Source organism: Passer domesticus, chromosome 22 (genome assembly GCF_036417665.1).
Source record: "Passer domesticus isolate bPasDom1 chromosome 22, bPasDom1.hap1, whole genome shotgun sequence".
Lineage (NCBI taxonomy): Eukaryota > Metazoa > Chordata > Aves > Passeriformes > Passeridae > Passer > Passer domesticus.
Window position 1 is genome coordinate 7,608,674 of NC_087495.1, and position 12,734 is coordinate 7,621,407.

General features: G+C 44.6%; 1 protein-coding gene across 2 annotated transcripts in view; it reads left to right on the forward strand.

Annotated features, from left to right (window-relative positions):
* Window positions 1-12,734, forward strand: part of UBE4B (ubiquitination factor E4B) — a 31,064-nt gene that overhangs the window by 3,809 nt on the left and 14,521 nt on the right. The window contains exons 2-11 of one of the 2 annotated variants that reach the window (XM_064396850.1): window positions 2,214-2,400; window positions 4,455-4,590; window positions 5,096-5,183; window positions 5,474-5,618; window positions 6,191-6,419; window positions 6,880-7,278; window positions 8,130-8,243; window positions 10,426-10,567; window positions 11,051-11,151; window positions 11,813-11,927. In XM_064396850.1, coding sequence (XP_064252920.1) covers window positions 2,214-2,400; window positions 4,455-4,590; window positions 5,096-5,183; window positions 5,474-5,618; window positions 6,191-6,419; window positions 6,880-7,278; window positions 8,130-8,243; window positions 10,426-10,567; window positions 11,051-11,151; window positions 11,813-11,927 — 1,656 coding nt within the window. The remainder of the gene's footprint in view (window positions 1-2,213; window positions 2,401-4,454; window positions 4,591-5,095; window positions 5,184-5,473; window positions 5,619-6,190; window positions 6,420-6,879; window positions 7,279-8,129; window positions 8,244-10,425; window positions 10,568-11,050; window positions 11,152-11,812; window positions 11,928-12,734) is intronic. The other variant, XM_064396849.1, reaches the window with a different exon arrangement.

The following is a 12,734-nucleotide window of genomic DNA, read 5'->3' on the forward strand; positions in this document are numbered from 1 at the left end:
AGTGTCATAATACAAAGAGAATAACAGGAATTGATGATTTTTGTAGGGAGGTGACATCCTCAAATATAATTTTATTTTGGGCCTATTTCAAGCCAAAGATGTAAGCTTTGGGCACAGATACTGTAAGGCAGCCTGTGATAATAAATAATTTATTAAATAAATTTTTTGTTTGTGTGAAGCTTAAAGCATTATAAATCTAGTTTTAAAGTTATTTTGTCTATTTCTCATCCATAATATTAGAGTTATTTGATCACATAGCAATTTTAATAAGTTTTCTGTAGTTGGCTTTTGAAGGCAGATGCTTCTCTTGTCTTAAAAGGAACATGCAAAAACTGTTTTTAAAATTCTTTGTGATGGAATGCCTCTAGGTGATAAGAGGATGTTTTTTACTCTGTCTTCACTTGTCAAGGTGCTTCTGTCCAGCACACAGGATGCATGTTTTTGGTGTTGCAGTTCTGTTTTGGATTAATTTGGACAGTGGTGGTCTTGAATAACTTTCAGCTGGACCTTCTTTAGCACGGGTGTGTTGGTATCATGTGGTGTGAAGTTAAAGCAAAGGTCACATGCATGTTGTCCCTTTTATCACATCAATGTGGTTTGTCAAATGCCACAGTAAATGGGGAGGAGTATTGCAGGTTTTGAAACTGCTGAGCAGTAAACGTTAAACTGGTCTTGCACAACCCCTCGAGGGACAAACACAGCATTCCCAGTGCAAATGGTTTTCCAAGGCAGCAAATGCATACTTAAAGTTTGAACACGGAGGGTACTGTAGGGCTGTGACACAGAACAGAGGAAGGGCAGCCAGCCCAGCTCCTCCAGCTGAGCAGGCTCCAGGTAAGGCTGCAGTGTTTGCCTTTGCAGGAGACAGGGGGTTCACTGGGCTCCTGTCAGTGACAGAGGGGTTCACTGGGCTCCTCTGCCTGACAGGGGGGTTCACTGGGCTCCTGTCAGTGACAGGGGGGTTCACTGGGCTCCTCTCCCTGACAGGGGGGTTCACTGGGCTCCTGTCAGTGACAGGGGGGTTCACTGGGCTCCTCTCCCTGACAGGGGGGTTCACTGGGCTCCTGTCAGTGACAGGGGGGTTCACTGGGCTCCTCTCCCTGACAGGGGGGTTCACTGGGCTCCTGTCAGTGACAGGGGGGTTCACTGGGCTCCTGTCAGTGACAGGGGGGTTCACTGGGCTCCTGTCAGTGACAGAGGGGTTCACTGGGCTCCTGTCAGTGACAGAGGGGTTCACTGGGCTCCTCTCCCTGACAGGGGGGTTCACTGGGCTCCTCTCCCTGACAGGGGGGTTCACTGGGCTCCTCTCCCTGACAGGGGGGTTCACTGGGCTCCTCTCCCTGACAGGGGGGTTCACTGGGCTCCTCTCCCTGACAGGGGGGTTCACTGGGCTCCTGTCAGTGACAGGGGGGTTCACTGGGCTCCTGTCAGTGACAGGGGGGTTCACTGGGCTCCTGTCAGTGACAGAGAGGTTCACTGGGCTCCTGTCAGTGACAGGGGGGTTCACTGGGCTCCTGTCAGTGACAGGGGGGTTCACTGGGCTCCTGTCAGTGACAGGGGGGTTCACTGGGCTCCTGTCAGTGACAGGGGGGTTCACTGGGCTCCTGTCAGTGACAGGGGGGTTCACTGGGCTCCTGTCAGTGACAGGGGGGTTCACTGGGCTCCTGTCAGTGACAGGGGGGTTCACTGGGCTCCTGTCAGTGACAGGGGGGTTCACTGGGCTCCTGTCAGTGACAGAGGGGTTCACTGGGCTCCTGTCAGTGACAGAGGGGTTCACTGGGCTCCTGTCAGTGACAGGGGGGTTCACTGGGCTCCTGTCAGTGACAGAGGGGTTCACTGGGCTCCTGTCAGTGACAGGGGGGTTCACTGGGCTCCTGTCAGTGACAGGGGGGTTCACTGGGCTCCTGTCAGTGACAGAGGGGTTCACTGGGCTCCTGTCAGTGACAGGGGGGTTCACTGGGCTCCTGTCAGTGACAGGGGGGTTCACTGGGCTCCTGTCAGTGACAGGGGGGTTCACTGGGCTCCTGTCAGTGACAGAGGGGTTCACTGGGCTCCTGTCAGTGACAGGGGGGTTCACTGGGCTCCTGTCAGTGACAGGGGGGTTCACTGGGCTCCTGTCAGTGACAGAGGGGTTCACTGGGCTCCTGTCAGTGACAGGGGGGTTCACTGGGCTCCTGTCAGTGACAGGGGGGCTCTCTCTCCTCTCCCTGCAGATCCGCCGGAGGCGCCTGGCGCGGCTGGCGGGAGGCTCCTCGTCCCAGCCCACCACCCCGCTGACGTCCCCGCAGAGGGAGACCCCGCCGGGGCCGCCGGGCGCAGCCCCAGCGCCGGGGCCCTCGCACAGCCTGGGCCTCAACGTGCACAGCATGACCCCAGCTACCTCTCCCATCGGGGCATCAGGTAGGCTGGCAGCTCCTGGGTGTGTGTCTGTGCACCTTCCTCACTCAGCTCCTCTGTGCAGCCTGCATGGTACTGCTGCTGCTCCTGCTCCTACTGAAAGTCATTGTCTGAAACAAGTGTTGCAAAATGGTGAAGGAAGGTACTTTTTGTTTTAATTTTCCAAGTAATAAATGGTTTTCCATTTATTCCATTTACAGTTGTTTTCCAGGTGTGAGTAACTTATGGCATTTAGAATATGGGTTACCAAAGCTTGAAAAAGTTTGGAATAAAGTCTATTATTACCCAATATTATGGAAAAGATGTGTCAAGGAGACAGGAAAATCCCTTTTCAAGTCTTGCAACACAGTTTCTATTGATTGGTTTCTAGGTACATTCTAGCAGTCAGTCTCAAGTTAATTTTTGATCTTTAGTTGCAGGCAATCAGCAGAATTAAAAATAGCAAGCTGTGACTGGACATTGTCAGTGTAAGAATAAAGTATTTGCTTTCTGCTTTGTATTACTTTGCCAATTAAAGCAGCAACCCAGTGGTGGAGGTGACTTCTTTTTCAAGAACGGTGCAGAGTTCACTCACGGTGTTCCCTCAGCCTGTGGGTGCGTGGCTGTTTTATTCCATCTGAGGTCTGACTCCTGCTGAAAGGAGCAGTTGTTCCTCTGCTGTCCGTGGCAGCTGTGTGATGAGGAGGATCGTGGGCTTCATACAAGTGAAAACTAACCCAGGAAAAGTAAATGTTTAATTTTCAAACAGAAGAGGTCCTGATCCATCCTAGGGCACAACTGGATAAACAATACTGGCAGCAGAGCAGGAGGTGTGGAATGTGTACCTGGAGGTAGAAATGCTCAGGTATTGGCAGACAGGTTTATTGAGGTTTGAAGTGCTCAGACAGTGAAGACCTTGGAGATTTCTGTTTTGAGAATTCCCCAGGACAGTGCCTGACTGTGCTGACAGGATTGGCTGATGACCCAAAACAAGAGTTTCTAGTGTTTGCTTCCTACAGTGTGTGACTTTTTCACATCAGAGTAAGAGCTTTGGTTAAACTGGGGAATGGATCAGGAAAAAAATATTCATAAGAGTTTATCTTGTGTGTTTATGTAGCATAAATGAAGACTCAGCTAATGCTGTGTGGTTTGCAGCAGTTCCTTTCAGCAGTAGACTGAAGTGACTGCAGAGGATTTTAATTCATTTGGACACACAGAGAGCAGCTCCAGCAGAATAGTGTCCTTGTAAGCATCCATTGTTCTAAGGAGTTGCCTGTCATGGTGAGATCAGACATAGGAATCAGTTTCATGGGAAATTATCATTATTTTGTACGTATTTTGAAAATACCTTAGGAAACCTAAAACCAGTGTTATCAGTGACAACTGGAACTTTAGGTGTCAGATATTTTGTTGTGTACCTGATCTAGCAAAATAGAGATGCAAGTAAATTCTGGAAGATCTATATGAAAAGATGGCAGGTTGAGGAGGGCTGTTAATGAGTGCTGCAGCATCACTGCATTTTCCTGGCTATAAGAGTAAGACCCCAAGGTAATGCAGAACAATGCAGTCCTTTGCTCTGGTGGGCCCTGTTTGCTCTGGTCTCTTTTGTCCACTGACTTGGCTAGATTTTTTTTGGGAGGAGGGAGGAGCAGAGATGAAGAACTCAAGGATATTTGTTGCCCCTTCATAATTGATGATGTAACTCCATTGTAATGGCCCAGTGTTAAGTCCTGTTCTGATAGGACAGTCTTTAGAGGGGCTCTGACCATGTCTTAAGGTAGTAGACACAGCAACCTTGTAATAGATCAGTTTTTATAAGAGTGAATCTCTGAGCACTTCATGGATGCAAGTTTATCTTTGTTTAATGCAGGTAAGCATTCCTACATTGCTTCTGCAAGGGGAGGTAGAAAATATAATTATCTGTAGTCAAATGTGGTTATTAACTTTTATTTGGTAATGCAGTGCTAAGAATGGTTAAGAACTGGATTGAAAAACAGTATTTCCTCTCCTTTTCCATCCAAATAATGCAGTGCCTTCTCACTGCTGTAGCAGTAATCTTGGTGGTGCCTTTTCTTTAGGAGTAGCCCACCGAAGCCAGAGCAGCGAAGGAGTGAGTTCCCTCAGCAGTTCTCCATCAAACAGCCTTGAAACCCAATCTCAGTCCCTCTCTCGGTCTCAGAGCATGGACATTGATAGTGTCTCCTGTGAGAAAAGGTAAAGAATGCAGCTTGTAACAGCTGGCAAATATGGCACAATGCTGGTGTTCCAACCTCTTACAGGACCAGGCTCTGCCTGCCCCCCTGCCAGCTGTGTTAATGCAGTAGGGTTAATGCTTAAAAATCATACACTGTTTAGACCACTGTAATGCTTTTTCTAGCCTGGTTTTAATGGGAATTCCTGACCTAAAGTCGTAAAAGACAAAACATTATCTTAGACATTAACAGATAAGCACATCTGCTGGGGATAATTCAGATACTCTATTTAAAAGAAGAAGGTTGTGGGATGTGATAGCTGTGTAGTTTGTATTGCCTGCTGAAGAAATGTAGAACTCTAATGTAATACGAGAAACATTTATCAACCAGTGATTTTAACTGCTGTTTGTGCAGTGCTTTCTCTGCTGCATCTGCTTAAGGGGACACTCTTTCAGTCAGCATCTTACAGAGGACTGTCTGCAGCTTTCTACCAGTTAATGGGCTTTTTCTCTTATTTCCATCTCCAGTATGTCCCAGGTGGATGTGGATTCAGGAATCGAGAACATGGAGGTTGATGAGAACGACCGCAGAGAGAAGCGGAGTCTGACGGACAAGGTGAGCCTTGCCTTTTGTGCCCTGTCAGTTTAAGGTCTGTTGGTAAGGCCTGGCCTGAAGCCACAGCAGCTGCAGGATCCTCGGCATCCCCAGCTGCAGGCAGGCACTCACAGCCCCCCTGGGCACTGCACAGCCTGCATGGGGACATCCTCCACTCAGGGCTGGAGGCAGCAGGGAAAGGAGATCAAACCCTAGGAGTTAAACTGGAGCCTCTTAACAAAGATCTGTACCTGATTGTACATTGACTAATACAAGTGCAAATCAGGTGTTGATTACTTTGTTCCCCCCAGGAACCTCTGTCGGGGTCAGAAGTGTCAGAGGAACAAGCTCTACAGCTGGTCTGTAAGATCTTCAGAGTCTCTTGGAAGGACAGAGACAGAGATGTCATTTTCCTGAATTCACTCTCTGCCCAGTTCAAGCAGAACCCAAAGGAAGGTGGGTTCCTGAGCAGGAGGCACTGGCTTCTTCAGTTTATTTTTTCAGAAATGTTTTAGTGAATTAAATTGTGATTGTCTTGCATCACAGTAGACAATCTTGCAGTTGATTTGATAAGCCAAAATTTCGTGATTATTTTATGTAATAGACTATATATTCTGTGTTAGCTTTAAGATACACCAAAACAATTGCTATTTTGTGTATGTGTGGGGTATTTGCATGTTTTGTTTTCCTTTCTTTGACACAACTTGCCCAGCTCAACAGCAGGGTGGGAAAATATGAGTGGAACACATAAGACAAGTTTAATAATTGACTACAGGAGCATTAGGTCATCTGTGATCTTCTGTGTTTTCCATAAAGGCTGTGTTTTATGTGTAGCTGCACATTTAGGTTAATTTAGGTTAATATAGACACTGATAATTACAGATGTGTCAGTGCGTTGTTTTTGCCAAAAACAGCGCTCAATTCACAGAAGTCTGTTTCTGTCCTTTTTTTTCTCTGCTAATATTTACACCTGACTCCTGTGTTGATGAAGACAGAGGTGAGGATATTGATTCTTTTCTTCTTAACAGTGTTTTCAGATTTTAAGGACTTGATCGGGCAGATTTTGATGGAAGTGCTGATGATGTCCACCCAGGCGAGGGACGAGAACCCCTTTGCCAGCCTGACAGCCACCTCCCAGCCCATTGCTGCAGCTGCCCGCTCTCCTGACAGAAGCCTGATCTTAAATATGGGCTCCAACCCTGGAAGCAGCCCCATGTTCTGTAATGTGGGCTCCTTTGGTTCCAGCTCGTTGTCCAGGTGACTTCTGATTGTAACTGAATGCTGATTTCACTTGAATACTGATTGGTAGACTAGAAGAGAGAAAAGGGCATAGAAGTGTCCCAAGAACAATAAATAGAATGGATTTTTAAAGTTTTTCGGTCTTTTTCAAGTGAGTGTCCCTCCATTTCACCCTTTTTGATTACACTGCCATGGCTAGGAATGTATTTGATAGATTCAAGCCATGTAACTGTTTTCTGCTGAGAAGTATCCCTAACTTGCATCACGAAGACCATGATTTTTAAAAGTGTGTAGATTGTGACATAGTTTTATTGAACAACAGTAGAAAAGAATAATGTGTGTGAGCTGCAAAAATGTTGCTGAAGAGTCATCAGAAGGGCAAGAACTTCTCTTGCTCATTTTATCTTTTTCACCCTTTTTCTGCATATCCTAAATTGTTGCTTTTTTTTTTTTCTTTTTTCCCCCGTAACTGGTTTAGTCTCTATGGGACTAGTCCAGCTCCTCCTACCACTTTCACAAGCTATGTACCAATGACTGGTTCATCTCTTACCCCACCAGCCAGTTCAGTTGCCACCCCAGCAGTGGCTCCCGTTGCTGCCAGCTCTCAGCTGTCAGCAGCCAGCCCCTGGTGGACGCAGCCTTCCTCTCCGCGGTACCGCCCCTACACCGTGGCCCATCCCGGGGGCTCTGCCGCTGCCACCCCGCGCTCCTTGAGCATTTCCATCCCTGCTAGCTCTCCAGCCATGGCTGCTGGCCCTGCAGCCGTGCCAGCCATCACATCCAGACACAGGCCCACAGCCACGGGCCCACCTTTGTTTACTGCCTCAGCCGGTGCCCTGCGCAGGCGTGCTTCCTTCCAGAGCAGGATTCCTCCTAGGTATTGCACAAGAGCAGAGTGTGTTTGGTGTGTGCTCTGCAGGGTGTGGCATCAGCCTGCAGTGTGGAAGAACTTATGTTTGTGCTGAGCTCACCCTACTCACCCGAGTTGATTTCTGCGTTTGGGTTTGTGCTAATACCTTGACTTGCTAACCAGGTGTCTTTGACCTGCTTGTGTGCATTTGAGGTGTGATGTAATTGCTGTAAAGTAGCAGTATGGTTTTAATTTCTTCCTCTTCATAGATCCATGCCAGTTAAACTGTAAGCTTTCTGTTCATTTGCTGCTGCTGGATGGTAAACCCCATAAAACTCCTGCTCCAAAATCAGTTTTCTCAGTAGGGCCTTAGTTAATTTGTTGATTGTTGTTACTTGCTGGACTGAGTTGGATTTGATTCCCTGGTGCATAGATTTAAATTACAGATCAGCATGTTTCAGGATGCCAGGCTAAGTACCACTGCTTTTCCTCTCTTGGCTGTTCCTGGAATCCCTTGTTCCTGCAGGAGGGAGAAACAAAGACACACGGTTTTGAGACCACAGCTTTAAAGTCATTAGCTTGGAAATGTAATACTTATTATTCAGTCATGTCTAAACATTCCACTTTAGCCATAATTTTTATTTGGTCTCAAAAGTTGTTTTTCAGTTTTTGGGCTGTAAATGTGTGGTGTTTATGATACCTGAATAACTGGCAGTAGTGTAACAAAGCATGTTAGTATGGTCCTGGTTTTACTAACATGGAGTTACGTGTTGTCTGCACATTTAGAGAAGATGATTTTTGATGGACCTAAAAAGAAAAGCTACCATTTACTTCTGGCTTAAAAAATCTGATGGCCTTTTCCATTTTTGTTGTGGTAGTTTATACGACAACCCTTTCTCCCTCCTCCTTCTTGCTGTTTCTGATGTGTCTGAGGACAGTAGTGATGAAGAAAATGAAGACGATGATTTTTCTTGTGTCCAGTTTGGGTCCAGGTATTGAAGAAAGAGAATGTAACCTGCATGTTTGGTTGTTTAGGAACTAACAGCCTGTGTAGTGTCCAGTGTTCTTCAAAGTAATTTGGGGAACAACTGAAGCCGAGGATGTGACTTGGCTGGCTCATTAAGTTGGTGTGTAAACATGTGTAATGAGTGCAGTTAGTCAGCTCTCCTTTGGAGACATGACTAAGGGAAATGTTCAGCATACACTCTTCTAGGCCTAATGAACGTGGCTCTGAGGTCTTTGAGTGGAGCTTCTCTTGGGCTGTATGAGTAGAAGGAACAGTATTTGCCCACGGCTGTAATTCTAAATCCCTGGTACAGCATGGGCATGTTTTCCTATGAAAAACTGGGAAATGAGGGCAAGGGTTAACATGCACCTTCCAAGTACCATCTTCTCTTTTCTCCTTCAGTCTGATTTCAGGAGAGTGAACTTGATAACACAGCTGTAGGAGGGCTTTGTGTATGTGGAGTTTAGGATTATTTTCCCCACTGTTTTGTTTAGTCCTGTTGGTGACTCCATCCAAATGATGGCTTGAGTTGCCAGGCTTTGGATAGGATCTCTGCTGTGCTTCTGGGGTTTTAGTGTGTTTATTGTGTCCTGGCATTTTGCAGGCAGCAGTAAGTTGTTAGAATATAAACACAGTAGCTGTACAGCTATGCAACAAGTGGCATGCTGAAAACACCAAGGCATTCAGTGTGTGAGCTTTGTGTTAGAATAGTTGGAGTTATTGCTGCAGCGAAATCTGCAGCAGAATGACTGCAGAACTAGTAGGTTTTCATATAAATTTGTGTTCTAAAAAGAGTATTTTTTGAGCTGGATGTCAGAATTCAAGAGGTTTAAAAAGAGACCATTAAAAAACCCCCATGTGCATGATTTTGTGGTTACTGAGCACTATTTCAATAGAGCTGTGTTTTACTTGGGCTAGTTTTAATTGAATAACTGAAAACATCTCTCTACAGAGATTGCTGCTATTGGAATGTTGTGTTTCTTAAGCATCTGGTAGCTCAGCATGTGAACAGTAATAACCTTTCCTGGATTTATTGGTTGGACTGTAAAGTTTGCACAATAGATTTGTATGGCTCAATTATAGAAATGTAAATTATTTTACAGTTTAAAGGAAATTCCAGTTCTGACAGTTTGTAGTATTTTTAAAAGCTGCATTTAAGGAAAGCAGTAGTCTTATTTTCCAGTTTAAGATCTAGGGCTTATAAACTGCTCTTCATTCAAATCTATCCTGGCTGTACACAGACTTTTCTTTGAGGATTGCAGCAGACCATCCAAGTAATTGCTGGTTTTTAGATTTCATTTACATTAAGTGAATATATAATGTCTCTAGTCCCTTCTGTAGAAGGAGGATGTTGTTTTTAATTAGCTTTGTCAAGCTGTTATGTAGAGAAGAATTTTGAGATAACAAGTCTGAGATTCAGAGTTGTGGGTCTGTTCTCACTTTTGTGTTCAATTTCTCTCATCTCAAGGATGGTTTTGGTTTTGTGGGTTTAGTTTTTGTGTTTACAATATCACTGTTTTCTTTTCCCCACTGAAGCTGTGCTACTTAATGAAATGATGTATTTTACTGAACTGCAATGAACTGAGTTGAAATGAAATGATCTTGAGTGAGGGAATGTCAAAAGCAGCAGCAGCTTGGATGCATTGCCTCTGTTTTATTGATTCTTCTTCCTTAGGGCACTGGGAGTGGTTGTGTCAGCCCTGTCAGCCCAGGGCTCTTCTCAGCAGCAGGAGGCTCCTGCCTCCTGTGGTTTGGTGGTGTTGAAGGGTTTTGACATTTCTGCCATTCTGAGCAGTGGCCTGGAAGGGCTGTGGTGTCCTGAGTGTCAGGTGCCACTCAAAGGCTGTTTGTTTTCTTTGCTGCATTGTGGGACCAGGATTTAGTGATTCCCATCAGTTATGCACCTTGTGGCTGTCTTTGAGGCACTGATTGAATAAAACATTGACAGCTCTGAGCCTGCAGGGCTAGACAAGCTGTTACGTGGAGAGCTCTCCACAGATCACAGGAGTGACCTGAATTTTCACAGAAATCACCCGAACCACTGAGCCATGTGTGTGATGGGATGGAGTGTTCAGAGCATTGCCAGAGCAGTGTTTGTGGATTGTTTGGCTGTGCACAAGTGAAGAACTCTACTGAATGCTTTGTTTCTGCTTTTGTGTGTTTTAAAGTGTGGGAGGCTCTGGCAGCTCGAGTGTTTCCGATTCCTGCAGTGACCACTTCACCATTGAAAATTGTAAGGAGACAGAGATGCTGAACTACCTCATTGAGTGTTTTGACAGGGTTGGAATAGAGGAGAGAAAAGCACCAAAGGTATGTTTCAGATGAGTGGGGTTGTGTCAGTGCTGTCACAAACACTCCTCTGACTCATTAGTGGGGAAAGCTGGTGGGAGTGATACTTGTAAAAATAGATTTATTGAATTTATTGAGGCCCTTCGATTCTTGTTAATTCATCAGATTTGAGTGATGCATATATTTTATATCTCTTAAATAAGCATTCTTAGAAATCTTCCTTCCCCTTTTGATCTACTACATTTTATCCAAGTTCATTCCATGTAAAACGTTTTTGTGAGACCAGCTCCCTGTCAGTGTTCTGTATTCTACTCCAGGCTTTTGCTTCTGGGGAAAAAAACAACCAACCAACACTATTTATAAATAATCTGGAAGGTTTTAACTGGAGTAGTTTTAATCTTAGTGTGCATATTGCATTTATACTGCACAAATACATTTGTGGTCGTTCCTGTGTGTTCTGTATTTAATTTCTGATTTGTGTTAAAATAAACTTATTTTTGTCAGATGTGTAGCCAGCCAACAGTTAGCCAGTTACTGAGCAACATCAGATCCCAGTGCATTTCACACGCTGCTTTGGTGCTACAGGGATCCTTAACACAACCAAGGTAAATCCAGTGATTTAATCATGACAGTTCCTGTCCCAGGGTCCTGTTCTCCTTCTGGGGATTAGAGAAGAAAACTCAGATCAGTTGCTGGAGCAGGAGAATTATGTGCCAGAGGAATAGTTTGTTGCTTTACAAGTGATGAGTTGGTGGGGAGCAGTTTGAGTGCTTTCTAACTGCATTTGGGTAAAATCAGCCAGGACAGTTGAAATGAGGGATCAGGAACTGAGAAGAAAAGAGACCCTTCTTTCAAAATGCTAGGAAGCAGTTAAAAGTGATCTTAAAAGTAATGACTGCATTAATTCAGAAAATGCTGATGTTATGTTATTTTTTAATCTGGAAAAACCCAGTAAAAAAATGTTCTTCCTTCACCAATTGAGCTTAACAAAGGGGTTTTTTAATTAGAGGGGGTAGAAAGAGCAGCCAGTGACCACAGAGAAGCTGTTGTTTTCTTCCATCCTCGTTAACTGAAGTGTGATGTTGGCAGCAGCATCTGTTAGAGAGTAACCTTTCCCCAAGTAACTTGAGCAGACAAGATTAGTTACTCCTGAAAGGAATAGGTGTATCCAGACATTGATAATGTGCTTGCAGCCACATCTGATGTTTTTGTGAATACTACTGCAGATAATCAGTAGATTTTATTTATCTTTTAATACAAATCAAGGTCATTGCAGCAGCAGTCTCTGCTGGTACCATACATGCTGTGTAGGAATCTCCCATTTGGCTTCATTCAAGAATTGGTGAGAACAACTTACCAGGATGAAGAGGTGTTCAAGCAGGTAAGGCATGGGTCAAAAATAGCTGTGGCACATGGTTTTGTAATTTGCAGTATCCAAGAGAGTGGATTTCCAGACAGTCAGTGCCTCGTAGTCCTCTACCCATTACCTCTAGGACTAGCAGCCTGTTAAAGCAATTGGAATTTGGTTTTGTTCTTCTCTTAACTCATTTAGCATTTTGTGAAAAGGGCTGACTTTCAGTATTTGCTGGTTCTAAGTATTAAAAGTGTATTTGCTAATAAGCAGCAGCACTAATGTAGGAGTGGACTGCTTGGAATGTGCAGGCATATATTGCAAGATTGATCTTGGCTTTCATCCTTTTGTACAAAATTGCTAAAAATGTATGTGTTAAGACAGCAATCTTCTGTAATCCTACCCAAATTTATGGTGTCTTCCACCTTGCAATCTTTACCCTTCTTTGCATCTTCAATAATTTGTATGTAAGGTGCTAAGAGCACTTTACTAATCCTGGTCCAGTAATTCTTCATGTTTACATAGGAAATGACTGAGAAACATGAGATGGTCTGTTCTGTGTGTCAGAGTAGCTCACTGAGATGAAAAATAATTAAGATAACAAAACTAGCAAACTTCTAGCCTGTATGCTGTAAAGCAGATCAGTAAGATGTGATTGTCTCTCATTAGCACTCCCATAGTAAGGTGTGATTTGGCTCTGAAGGGGCCTTTGAAATGGCATTTGACCCTTCCAGTTTTGCAGAGAATGACATTGGATAATTTTTATGTGTAGTGCAAGTAACTGTTAATAATTGATGTTTCTGTCTGGACTCCTTTTAGTAGAGGTTCATGCAGTTG